The sequence below is a fragment of the Carcharodon carcharias genome, chromosome 12 (assembly GCF_017639515.1).
Source record: "Carcharodon carcharias isolate sCarCar2 chromosome 12, sCarCar2.pri, whole genome shotgun sequence".
Lineage (NCBI taxonomy): Eukaryota > Metazoa > Chordata > Chondrichthyes > Lamniformes > Lamnidae > Carcharodon > Carcharodon carcharias.
Window position 1 is genome coordinate 131,363,070 of NC_054478.1, and position 13,341 is coordinate 131,376,410.

General features: G+C 45.7%; 1 protein-coding gene across 4 annotated transcripts in view; it reads right to left on the reverse strand.

Moving 5' to 3' along the window:
* col6a2 (collagen, type VI, alpha 2) overlaps positions 1-13,341 on the reverse strand; it is a 90,725-nt gene that overhangs the window by 5,235 nt on the left and 72,149 nt on the right. For 3 of the 4 annotated variants that reach the window (XM_041200477.1, XM_041200478.1, XM_041200475.1), the window contains exons 25-28: positions 12,069-12,114; positions 10,868-11,020; positions 9,426-9,878; positions 9,044-9,082 (exon numbers count right to left, since the gene is read on the reverse strand). In XM_041200477.1, coding sequence (XP_041056411.1) covers positions 9,044-9,082; positions 9,426-9,878; positions 10,868-11,020; positions 12,069-12,114 — 691 coding nt within the window. Of the gene's footprint in view, positions 1-2,607; positions 4,166-9,043; positions 9,083-9,425; positions 9,879-10,867; positions 11,021-12,068; positions 12,115-13,341 lie in introns of those variants that run through there. The other variant, XM_041200479.1, reaches the window with a different exon arrangement.

A 13,341-nucleotide genomic window follows, 5' to 3' on the forward strand; every position in this document is an offset into this window, starting at 1 on the left:
TTTCACTACTTCCTCAAAAATTTCAATTAGGTTTATTTAAGTGACCTGCCCACTTCAAATCCACCTTGGCTCTCTTGGATCAGCTTAAAATTTTCTGTCAGTTGATCCTTCATTATAGATTCTGAGAACTTCCTCGCATCAGATGTTAAACTAACAGGTCTACAATTTCCTGATTTCTCTTCTTCCCCTTTCTTAAATAACAGAGTCACATTTGCAACTTCCCAATCTAAAGCGAGGCAATTCTTGAATCGAGAGAACCTTAGGAAGATTTTGGCTAACCGAACTGCCATTTGCTCACCTACTTCCTTTAAAATGCTGGTGCTGACCAATAAGGAGAAGCTGCCAGGTTGTAATCTATTCTCCTTTATAACAATGGAGTAATGGGAAGGAAGGTATGAATGTCCACACAGGCCAAACATGAGGTCTAAGGAACATCTGGAAAATAGGCATTGGCTCAATTGGATTGCATTATGAGCAGTCCAGATATTTCTACTTCGCAAACTGAGACACGTCACCTAGGATTCGGAAGAAACAGATGTGCTCTCTCAAGGCATCTATACCATAGTTAACGTAATCCACTCACAATCCAGTCAGTGGCAACAGATTTAATCCTGAACAACACAGGCCATGGAATCGCCCTGTTTAACATTAAATTCGGGAATTTCACTTCCATTGGGAGAGTAGACAAGCCATTCAGTGACTTCCCGACAATGACCACTTTGCTCCACCTCTTCCCCTCATGAGTGAAGGGCACGGAGCAGTGAGAATGTGTTGGAATGCCTCCTCCCCTCAGGTTCACACAGGATGTCCGTGGTTAGGCTCCAGTTGATTGCAGGGTGGTTTAAGAAATAAGGAGGGAGCTTTCTTTGCTCCTGGTTTTTGATCACCTGTTGCTCTCATTATAAAACAGAATGGATGAAAGCAAGAAAGGTTCCAGTTGAATCCATAAACAGGTCCGTGGCCGTAGAAATAATCCCAAACAGGATCATCTCGCCACTCAGCATCTCTAGAATCGTGCCCAGTCTCGAATGGCTCAGAATGTGTCTATTCAATACAACCTAACCCATTTCAGGTCCAAGCTTCTGAGCATCAGGTTTTCTGTTCTTGATTGGGAGCTCGTTCACAGCATTATTGAAATGGAAACCTTTCTCCTCCACTATCCTCCTCCTTTCCGCTCATAGTATGCCAGCTGGAGAACCAAGAAGACCCAAACATGGGTGGCAGGAATGCCATTGGTGGGAAATTCGCCAACTGAACCAACTAATCTGCGATGCTGGAGAGCCGAGGACATCCATGTCACACCAAGCCACCCGCCTCCTCCAGTGACATAGTATTCAGGCTCTTGAAGCCTGAGCAACTTATTGAACGCTGGTTTGTCCTGTCTGAATTTTGTGGCAAGATTTGGGAAGAGGGCTCCTCCTGAGCACCACAGTCTCGCTGCTAGGTCAATCCTAAATCAGAACGCCAACGTCGGTTAATACCAGCAACTTCAGATATATGTACATCAGCAGGAATTTGGATTTAAACCATCTTTGGATCTGAGCCTCTCCCCCAGGTTCCATGTACACTATAGGCCCCAAAAGCCTAGACCACCCCACCCCCACACTCCCCCAAACTCCACTCCTCGATGTACAACAAATGGAGTTGGGGCTGAGTTCAGAACAATATGAATCAAGAAACAAACTCAAAGCCTCTCGGAATACATGGCAGGTTTAACAGCATCACAAAAGGTACAAGAGCGAAGGCAGGTTGACCTGCCTGTGTCAGAAAGGTGCCGATTCATCCTGACAAAACTCTGCATCAATGCCCAGCTGCTCATTCCCAGGGGCTGACTGAACTGCCATGCATTTCCACCACAGTCTGTTTTATGTTTAGACTGTTTCACAGTGCAGATTAACAAACCAATGGTTTCTGTAAACTTCACAATTCCCCTTCCAACACAGAACTGGGATTGCGATATCATCGAGCACCAGTTCTTTGGGGGGGGGGGGGGGGGGGACGTTTGGAGACCCTTGAATGAAAGCGTTTCCAAGCTGTGCAGGTGTGGATGGATTCACTTATGTCCGTGCAGGGCTATAGTCTAAAACCTGTTGCCTGGGTAAATGGGAAGTCTACCAAATGGCCTGCCCCAAAACCATCCTGACTCTTAACCTGTGGCTCAGCGGTAACACCTTTGTCTCCGAGTCACAAGTTGTGAGTTCAAGTCCCTCTTAAGCACATAATTTAGGCTGACACTCAGAGGACCAACCTTCAGAATGAGATTTTAAACGAAAGCGCTATCTGCCCTCTCAGGTGGACATAAAATATCTCATATCATTATTGAGGGGAACAGAGGGGAGTTCCTCCTGATGTTTTGTTCCAATATTTATCCCTCCACTAACCTCACTCGGAACAGATTATCTGGTTGTTACCACATTGCTGTTTGTGGGGTCTTGCTGTGTGCAAAATTGGCTGCTAGGTTTGCTACATTACAACAGTGACCACACTTGAAAAGTACTTCATTGGCTGGGCAGTGCTTTTTGATGTCCTGAGGTTAGGAAAGGTGCTTTATGAATGCAAGTTTGTTCCTTCTTCTTTTCTATTAAAACATCAGCCAGCATCCGAGAATGAAATGAAACTTTTATTAAGTGATACATGTACATGTTTAAAAACGCATTAGAATGGCAGAAGTGCGCGTCACCCAGACAACATAGCAGCAGATGCAGGCTCCTCCTCTTAACAACAGCTGGAGTTGGCGGAGAGATGGGAGGGGCATGGAGAAAGCTGGAAATCTGAAAACAATCAGGAAATGCTGGGAACACAACACGGACCATTGGCATCCAGAGAAGAGGAATGCCAGGGGAACATTCCTGGGAATTTCCCTCGTCCAAACTCAGCATCAACTAGGGTTGCCAAGCCTCCTGCTAAGACTAAAGATTAAACTCCAGGACACTGATGTAAGCCACCAGGGGAAGAGAGTCATATAGAGTCATTACAAAAATTGTGGGGGTTTGTTCTTGTAAACTCTCTTTGAATAGTTATAAAAATATTAGAGGTGAGATGAAAAGGGCTCTTTGCCCGAATGTCAAGCATCATCCAATGGGATACTCAAGAGCCTGCTTCCCAATTGGCTGGGAAGGCAGAGTGCAGGTTGGGAGGATGGACGTCTGGCAACCAATGGCAGGAGCCTGGAGGTGGGGCAGTTGGATGCAGGAGGCCAGATGGACAAAATCTCCAGGAATCCATCCAGAATTGGCAACCCCAATGTCAATTTGGAGGATCGCCAGTCGGCCTCTTCAAATACCGTGAGGTCCACTCAGTACTTCCAGCAATTTCTGCTTTTAGGAACAGGCTTTGCGTCACAGCCAGGCCAAGGCAAGTTTAGATTTCTGTTTCGCTCCTCCACCCCATCTCTCTGATTTAATTGAAATGGACCATTGCTTGCCCTAGATTCCAAGAGATCCATCAGACAGCTCCTGTGGCCTTTAGGCTGCTAAATCTCATTCCCCTATCCCAAGCAGCAGATTCATGGATCCAGGTTTTATCTTTTGTGTGTGGTTTGGATCACACAATTCTATTGCAGGGGCTAAGTGAGCTGGATTAAGGAGTGCAAAAGGCCCGGGGAATATCTCCTGGGACCCAAGATAAGCAAGCGGCAGTCTAAACGCAGCTGCACAAACCTCTGCATCCGAAGGGCCTTTCCCGACCCTTTGACACCCTCTAGCCTGCCCTGTTGACCAGCTGCAAATGGCCCCTGGTGACAGGATTCAAGGCTCAGGACAAGAAGCTGCGAGGCAAGCTGGCTTTTCATCGCCCATCGATAGCATGGGGTTGGTAGGAATCGGTGTGTTCCGTGGAGCATTAACCACCACGGAGGCAGCACTCAGCCTATTCTCCTAACACAACCCCATGGCCTTCTCAACATCCCCCGTTATATCGCTGTAGACCATTTTAAAAGAATCTATGAATAAGTCTGTCCAATTTTTTCGCTCCTCTCCGGTGGAGAATTTGGCCATCCCTGCGGTGTAAGCCATGGTCGCTACCAGTTTGCTGTAGGTGTCTGGGTTCTGAGCAGTTTGCATGGCTGATCTAAATTCCTGGATTGAGTGAAACCAGTTACCAGGGTAGGTCCCAAGCATAGGGAAGGGTGGGATAACTGGGTGTGCATCGTTACTGTTTAAGATATCTGAAAACGATTAAAAAGAAGAGTTTTAGGCTCGCCGACACTGACTGGCAGAGTATACCATTCACTCAGTAACTAGCTAACCGGCCTAGTCTCCCTCAAAATGCTTTGCAGGCAGAACTGCACTTCTACAGCCAAATGAGGCCTTGGACAGCATTGGAGCTTTTATAAATAGGAGCACAGAATACCAGAGAGGATCCCACTGTAGAAAGGACAAGAAAACAAGCAAGCAAACCTTGCACTTATACAACATTTTCCCTCGCCTGAGAATTGCAGTGGCTTAGTGGTAATGTCACTGAATTAGAGATCCAGAGGCCCAGGCTGTTGCTGGTCACTGAGCCACAGCTGACACTGTACTTGTACTGAAGCAGAGAAGGCTAAAAGGAGATTTAATTGAGTATTTGTTTTTTAATTACAAAAGGTTTTAAATAGAGTGAATGGGGAAAACCCATTTCCACTGTCTGGGGAGTCACTGATAGGCCATCAGTTTAAGATTGCCACTAAGGAGATTCAGCAGAGAGGTGAGGGCTAGAGTCAGAATAGAAAAAAAAATGTGATTATGACTTTGCAGTAGCTGTGCATGCACAAGATTCTTTTGAAAACCACACAAGCTGCTTCTGAATAACTTTCCACACTCGGATCTTGTGTATTTGCAGTTACTCCAATGTTGCTACATCCACCCCAGGGTTAATAAATTTGGCCTCACTACAGAGTCATTTCCATTAGAAATGGTTCTATAATATAAATTGGGTGCTCGGCAGGAAAGATCCTTCTGCATAGTTGACTGCATACCTCCCCTCCTACTTCATGTAATGCACACTTTGGCCCAGACATCACCTTCCTTTTACATTGTGCTTGCTCATGTCCACGCAGCATGCTTCTATTGCTGAATGTGTAGTCAGCTCCATGCACTTCCTTTTCACATAAAGCTGAACACATCTTTCCATTCCTACAGTGCTCTCAGCTTGTTAAGTGTTTCTGTTTGCTGAGGGATTTGGCACTGGACTGATTCATCAATGCCACCCCAACTCTGCGCTGGTTAGTCAGGCTAACACATTGTCATGACAACCATTCCCTCTGTGGTCCACGTGTCTAACATCATGGGTTCATCTGTCCATTCCAATAATGCTCCAAAAGCTATGTCTATCCATGGTGTCCAATTCACTGACAGTATGAAAGCCCATATCTATCCTTGATGTCCACTCCACTGAAGGTTCAAGCGGTCATATCAATTCCACTAAAGGGTGTTGAACATCTGCCACCACCACCCCCTCCCTTTTGTGTTTAAAGCAAAACAGCAGTGAGGCCTTTGTGACCCCCATCATCATCTAGCAATTTCCTACAGCCTGTGGCCAATCAACATTCAGAATTTGGACCAAATGAAATATTGGGAAGACCAAAGCCATCATTTCCAGTCCCTGCTACAACGCTCATTCCATAGCCACTGATTCCAGCTCTCTCCCTGGTAAACTGTGTGAACTGAACCAGACTGTTCACAACTTAGTGCCATATTTGACCCCAAGTTGAGCTTCTGACCACATATCCATGCCATCTCTGGGACCGCCTGTTTCCACCTCAGTCACATCGCCTGACCTTCAACTCAGCTGCCACTAAAACCTGCATCCATGCCCTTGTTACAGCCAGATTTGACTGTTCCACCACACATCTGGCCAACCTCCCACTTTCTACCCTCTGTGACCCTGAGGCCATCCAAAATTCCACTGCCTGTCTCCAAACTCGCACCAAGTCCTATTCACTCCAGTGCTCGCTGACATACATTGGCTTCCTGTTAAGCAATGCCTCAATTTTAAAATGTTCATCCTTGTTTTCAAATGCTTCCATGGTTTCACCCATGTAACCTCCTCCAGTCCTACAACCCTCCGAAATATCTATACTCCTCTAATTCTGGTCTCTCGAGCATCCCCGATTTTAATCCACTAGTGGTGGTTGTGCCTTCAGCTGCATACGCCCCAAGCTGCGGAACTTGCTCCATAAACCTCTCTGTCTTTACCTCCCACTCCTTCCTTAACACACTTTTTATAAGCTACTTCTTTGACCAAGTTTTTGGTTACCTATCCTCATATTTCCTTACATAGCTCAGTGTTGTGCTTTGGGATATGTTATTACATTAGAGGTACTGTATGAATGCAAGCAGTTGTTGTTGATCACACTATCCAGTGATAGCTCCCAATTCTACTATGGAAGGGCAAATATCATGTAACAAGGGTTTGGTCTGGACCAGCCAGTATTTCGACAAGTGATGGCTCCTTAACTTTGATCACAGTTGTCTAGCGTTTACAGGCCAATGGCTTCAGAAAAAGTGGTTGGTCTTCGTTCTGCCCGGTTAACACCGGTGATATGGCTGCACCATTTTGAAAGGGGCCTTCCACCATGTGGCAAAAACCCCTACCTCTTTTAATATGGGGTCCAAGAATCTATGATGCAAATCAGACTCGGATTGCTGTATCAGGTTGAAGCTGTTTGAAGCCTGTGCCATTTACACTCTGCTGACCAGTTCCACGGGCAATGGAGGAGAAGAGGCCCAGCAGAGGTAAGAGACTAATTATTTTTCTAGGCCCTTCAGGAGCAGCAGCATTCCCCCAGGGGCCCCAAAAATAACCTGGGCTGCAAACTGATAATTGCGGCCTACTTGAAGGCTTTCCACCTGCCCACAAAGGTGCCTTTAGGAGCTTCTATTCTGCGGGGTTCAGGGGCAGATTGCAGCACCAACCTGGTTTTTTACCGACTCCCACAGCTACCTCGACTACAGCTCCTCACACCCCACTTCCTGTAAGGACTCCATCCCATTCTCTCAGTTCCTTCACCTCCGTCACATCTGTTCTGATGATGCTACCTTCAAAAACAGTTCCTCTGACATGTCCTCCTTCTTCCTTATCCGAGGTTTTCCACCCACGGTCGTTGACAGGGCCCTCAACCGTGTCCGGCCCATCTCCCGCGCATCCGCCCTCACGCCTTCTCCTCCCTCCCAGAAACATGATAGGGTCCCCCTTGTCCTCACTTATCACCCCACCAGCTTCCGCATTCAAACGATCATCCTCCGCCATTTCCACTAACTCCAGCATGATGCCACTACCAAACACATCTTCCCTTCACCCCCCCCGGTGGCATTCCGTAGGGATCGTTCACTCCAGGACACCCTGATCCACTCCTCCATCACCCCCTACTCCTTAACCCCCACCTATGGCACCACCCCATGCAAACGCAGAAGATGTAACACCTGCCCCTTCACTTCCTCTCTCCGCACCATCCAAGGGCCCAAACACTCCTTTCAAGTGAAGCAGCATTTCACTTGCATTTCCCCCAACTTAGTCTACTGCATTCGTTGCTCTCAACGTGGTCTCCTCTACATTGGAGAGACCAAATGTAAACTGGGCAACCGCTTTGCAGAACACCTGCGGTCTGTCCGCAAGAATGACCCAAACCTCCCTGTCGCTTGCCATTTTAACACTCCACCCTGCTCTCTTGCCCACATGTCTGTCCTTGGCTTGCTGCATTGTTCCAGTGAAGCCCAACGCAAACTGGAGGAACAGCACCTCATCTTCCGACTAGGCACTTTACAGCCTTCCGGACTGAATATTGAATTCAACAACTTTAGATCTTGAACTCCCTCCTCCATCCCCACCCCCTTTCTGTTTCTTCCCACTTCCTTTTGTTTTTTCCAATAATTTATAGATTTTTCTTTTCCCACCTATTTCCATTATTTTTAAATCTTTTATGCCCTGCTAGTCTTTCCACCCCACCCCCACTAGAGCTATAACTTGAGTGCCCTACCATCCATTCTTAATTAGCACATTTGTTTAGATAATATCATGACCTTCAACACCTCTTTGTTCTTTTGTCTGTGACATCTTTTGATTATCTGCTCCTATCACTGCTTGCTTGTTCCTACAACCACACCACCCCCCTCCACTTCTCCTCTCCCCCACCCCCACCTTAAACCAGTTTATATTTCACCCCTCTCCTTATATTCACTCAGTTCTGCGGAAGGGTCATGAGGACTCGAAACGTCAACTCTTTTCTTCTCCGCCGATGCTGCTAGACCTGCTGAGTTTTTCGAGATAATTCTGTTTTTGTTTTGGATTTCCAGCATCCATAGTTTTTTTGTTTTTATCTCTGTTTTTTTAATTTCTGGCTGAATCTTGTGATTAGATACCCAGAAACATGGAAGTGGGATCAGAGAAGGCCCCACCCCTACCTCAATCACACGGCTCTGGCGTGTGCCACCCCGAGATCTCGGAAATATCCCCTGCTGGCTGATTGGGATAAATGTTGCTTTACATGAAGGAAGTTGGTGTTTCGGCACAATTGATGGCCCTCCCCCACTGGAATTGGCGTGTTCAACTACTCAGGGCTCCTGTACTTCTGTTCGTGACTCCTTTGTTATGCAGAAAGACACAACTCAGAACGAAAAAAGTGAAAACTGGGAAATAAAAGTACTAATCCAAACTCTTATCTTATTGGGAAACATGACCTCATTTTTATTTTGCTTAAAAAAAAGAATTTCAGTCTAAGCTTCTCTACAATTCCCTATCGGAAAGGGACCTTGATGTTTCTATTCCTAGAGTATTCTATTTTTCCCACCAAAGTGATTTAGAGTAAGTTCGTCAGGACAAGGCACAGCTGTAAAGAGAGAGGCGTGGGGGACAGAAAGGCATTCTGTTATATTTACTTCCAGCAACAGTCTTAAACTTTATGTACAATCTACATCTGGTCTGCAACATATGGTCTAAATACATTCTCTATATGGTCTTAGGTACAGTGTATGCGGTATAAATCTGGTCTGTATAATGTCCATGTATAATGAATCAGCTCTCTGTGTGACTCACCTGTGCAATGCATTTTAGTGTATTTGTAACTTACCTGTTTTACAGGGGAGATCAGGACAGATAATCTCAGGGTCTGAAAAGGAAAAAAGAAGATATAAAAACGTTTCCGATTGTAGTAAGAATCTATAAATAAATTGGAAGAGACAATAACTTATATCCTTAGTTAAGGTCATTTGATCCCTGCTTCTGACTCTCCTCTGAAAACCTGGAATGCACCATTCCCTAACCAGGAAGACACAAAATGATGGCCTGTTCCCACACTCCACACTTTATGAAGGTGTCTAGACAGGAAATTTGAACTGGGACCAAGATAGTTGTCATTTGACAATATGCCCGCCATAGACTTGCACCATGTCCTGCAGTGCAGCTTTAAGATCATTGGGAATGATCCGCCATTTCCCGTTAGTTGTACTTACCGGGGCACAGCAGTTCCTCCATCTGGTCAATGAACTCTTCGGCCACCAGGTCTGCAAAGAGGTTCATCTTTTGCACCCGCCCGTCCTGCTCGCAGGCGATCGACTTCAGCGTTTCGTCGTCCTGTGCCCTGGCAAACATGTCCCCGATGCCAATGGCATTGACTATGACATCGCCCTTGCACAGGGACTTGAGCAATGCGTCATCATCCCGTGGGTCGTGCCGGCCGTCCGTGATCACCACAGCAAAGACCTTCGCCCTATCGCGCTTGTTGGCTTTAATCAGCGTGTCGTACGCAAATTTGAGGGCAGAGGGGGTCCACGTGCCGCCTGCTATCCACTCCAGCTTCTTCACTGCCTCCTTGAAGGACGAGAGCGAGTTTATTTTTGGATCGTTCAGCTGCACAGCTTCAAATGTTCCTTCGTGACTGTACTGGACTACACCAACACGGGCTCCTGCAATTCACAAGTTAAATGCAAACCACAGTCACAACTGGTCATTCCACTGGGAGCTTTACAGAGCAACACATACCACACTTGTAAGACTGGAGATGTACGGAGTACAAGGTAAGAGAGGTATTTATATTCTCCCTGCAGGGGCTGATCAAATCCCTTTTATAGCGTTCACATTTGAGAGGGCGTCACTGAAAGGAAGGTTAGGAGACTAATGAAGGAGACTCAAAAGAAGGGCTGTCATCGGCTGACCAATCACAGAGGGTGGGAGTGTAAGTTGGCCGTGGGGGCATGTGTGAGCATTAACGTGATTGATTAACATGGGGTGGAACTGGGGTGCAAAGATCCACAATGGTTTCAGAGTGAGCTCATAGGAGTGTGCGTGGACGTGTTACTGGCTGTCGAGTGTTGAGCCCCATTGTAGAATCTGAGTGCACATACAACCAAGAGTGAGTTGTTAGGTGCAACTATTGTTTCAGCATGTTTAAGGTGAGGGTCGGTTTATGATAGGCTGTGGTGTGACTGTTAATAGATTCGAGGCTGTACCATGGCCGACATCCCTGCTTGGTGTGGAGAAGGGACAGTCATTCCAAAATCACAAAATAAATTGTTAACATGAGTCACGTCAAAAAAATAAACCCAACTGTGCATAGTGAGCTTCTGTATCTGGTCACCATCTTGAATCTGAGGGTAGTAATGGCTGCTAGTGTCAGACTTAGGGTTGCCAGGCAACTGTTACCTTAGTTACACCTCCTTCAGCTCCAGGCCTCACCAGTTCAAAAGTACATTATTTAAATTTTTGAAAGAAAATGCACCAGCGGCATGCATTCAAGAGTAAACATAAAAAAAGGTGATTAGAAAAGTCCATTTACATCCAAATTTTGGAAAAGACTTTCCTTTTCAAGACATTTTATTAGTGAAGAAAGTTTCCCATAACGCGGAATGTGAAGGAGGGTCATATAAGAGGGGCGACCTTTCCCTTAATTGCTGACCTGTTTTGGATTTGGGATCCTTGGCTAACATGCCCAATCGGCTAACAGTATTGATGACAAAATTCTTTTCCAGGGTAAAGTTGGTCAGCCCAATACTCTCTGAGCTGTCAATCACAAATACAATATCCAGCGGCCCACACTGCTTTTCACAGTCTGAAACAAAGGAGAAAATGAGGAAAAAGGGAAGGGAATGGAAAATAAAGGATGTTAAATTGTACTCATCAACACGGTTCAGTTTTATACATCGCATGAGGAATCCTGTGGAGCAATTTGATGGGCTTCAAGGATGCCAGCTAATACAAAGCCCAGACTGATTCAACATTAATTAGGCCACTTAGTAGAACAACAAAGGAACATAGGTACGTAAAAATTTCTGGATGAAAAAAAATAGGGTTCATCTCATTGGCCTTCTACCATCCTGCTAGTCGTAGGATAAAATAATATTGGAATTGACCAATCATGGCAATCAATCTCTATCAATTAGTTAACAACAGACCCAGATATGAGGAAAATCATCAGTGGTGGAAAGCTTGGTGAATCACAAGTCCAAAGTTACCCGTCCCTCCCAAGCTACACGTACCATATATTGTGACTACCCTTTGGGAGGCAGAGAAGGCTGAAAGGGTAGTCATAATATATGGTACGTGTAGCTTGGGAGGGATGGGTAACTTTGGAGTTGGTAACCTCGGTGTTGTTTCAACTCTAAGCTGACAAACCCAAAGGTTTGAAAAGGTGGGCTGGGGGGGTTGGTGGTGGTGATAATCTGTCACCAGCTCAGTAATCCAATACCAGTTTCCACAGTTCTTGAGGGTGCCATTGATAATTGGCCACCAGATTTCTTCTTTCATGGGATCTGGGAGGCTGTGTCAGCCATTGGCAGCTGGGATTCATCTCAAATGGCTCCAGGAAAAGAAACAAGCCAATGGTCTGAGTTTCAGACAGGAAGCCAACCAGTAATCTATGCTAATGAGGTACGTTCCGTGATGCCTCTAACTAGGAGGTTCCTAACCTATGATGCCAGAATTTAGATGAGTGGGTGTGCTTTTCCTGGAAAAGGATGTGCAAACAGACTGCTGCACAATCCTCGTGATTTACTGATATATGCTCCTATTGGGCATGGTTCCCTGCTGATATTTTTACTTTGTACTCAACAAGACCCCTGAGTGAAGGCCTCTACTTTGACATAAACAAATGAACTTACCACAACATCCACACGTCTCCCTGACATAAGTCATCACATCACAGTCCTATAGAAAATGAAAATCAGGAGAAATTAGAGAGGAGGGAGACATCGCCCTTACCCTGAGGCCTTACCCAGCAATTCAACAAAGAATCAGTGGGAGAGAGCACACCATGAGGACATACTAAGAATTTGGGCATTCAGGATCTAGTTGATGGAGACAGTGAAGATGGCTCATTGACACTTTTTATTGCATCTGCCATCTGCAGCTGAAGGTGCTGACTCCAGGGCTGTCAACTCCAGTTGGCCATATCTCTGGAAGTTCCATCACATGAAACACCACCACCCCTCCCCCCACCACCACCAACCAAACCTTCACCCTTCTTTCAGGCAGACCGTCTTCCCACAGCCAATCAGAAAGGAAAGAGACTCTTTGCTACCCAATTGGATTGGTCTTGATTGTTAGTGAAACAGCACTTCCTCCATCTCTAATATTTTTAATACCCAATAGTTGAAAGGGTTCAAAGAAAATGAAAAAAACACAAGCTTTTTCAATGACTATATGATTTTATGTCCCTGTTGCTCACAGCAATGTCCAGCAGATTTTTTTTTTTTAATTCCTATCCTAGATGGTTGGGAACGTCTTAGATCCTGACCCAGGATAATCCTGATGACTTTTAAGTTAGACATGGCTCTGTATTAACACACTGGCACTACTGAGTTGACCAATTAGTGTCCCGGGATCTTAAGTATGCACTTAAACAGAATGTGGCAACCAATTTCCCCCCTTCCCCACAATTGCCCCATCTTCCCAGCTTGGCTAGTCACTCCTGAACCTGCTTCCAGAGTCTTAGAGGCCTGATCCTCCACCCTGCTCCCCTGGCAAGCTGCCTGCTACCGTCTGCAGTTCCCCCAAGGTAATGGTGTGGTAATAAGGCTGAGCCTCAATATCGGGGGCACCTTGACCCTCATTGTTCAGGTAAGGAGTAGAGTTGCCAACCCTCCTAGAATGTTCCAAAATCTTCAGCAATTAAAGATTGATCTCATGGACACTGCAGCGAGCAAAAAAAAGAACTCCGGGAGAAATATCAGATGGGCATTTAAAAATTAGTATTTTTCTTTCATTTCCTTTGGACAATTTTGTTTTTCACAATGCAGAAATATTGGAGTTGGGGAAAAATGGCAGCTCGACTTGACAGTCAAGAATCATCTAATCAGAGAAGAGGCTGATCGTTATCCAGTATGGGAAGGCGGGATGCTCCAAAGATGGATGTGTTGGATGACCAATGAAGAG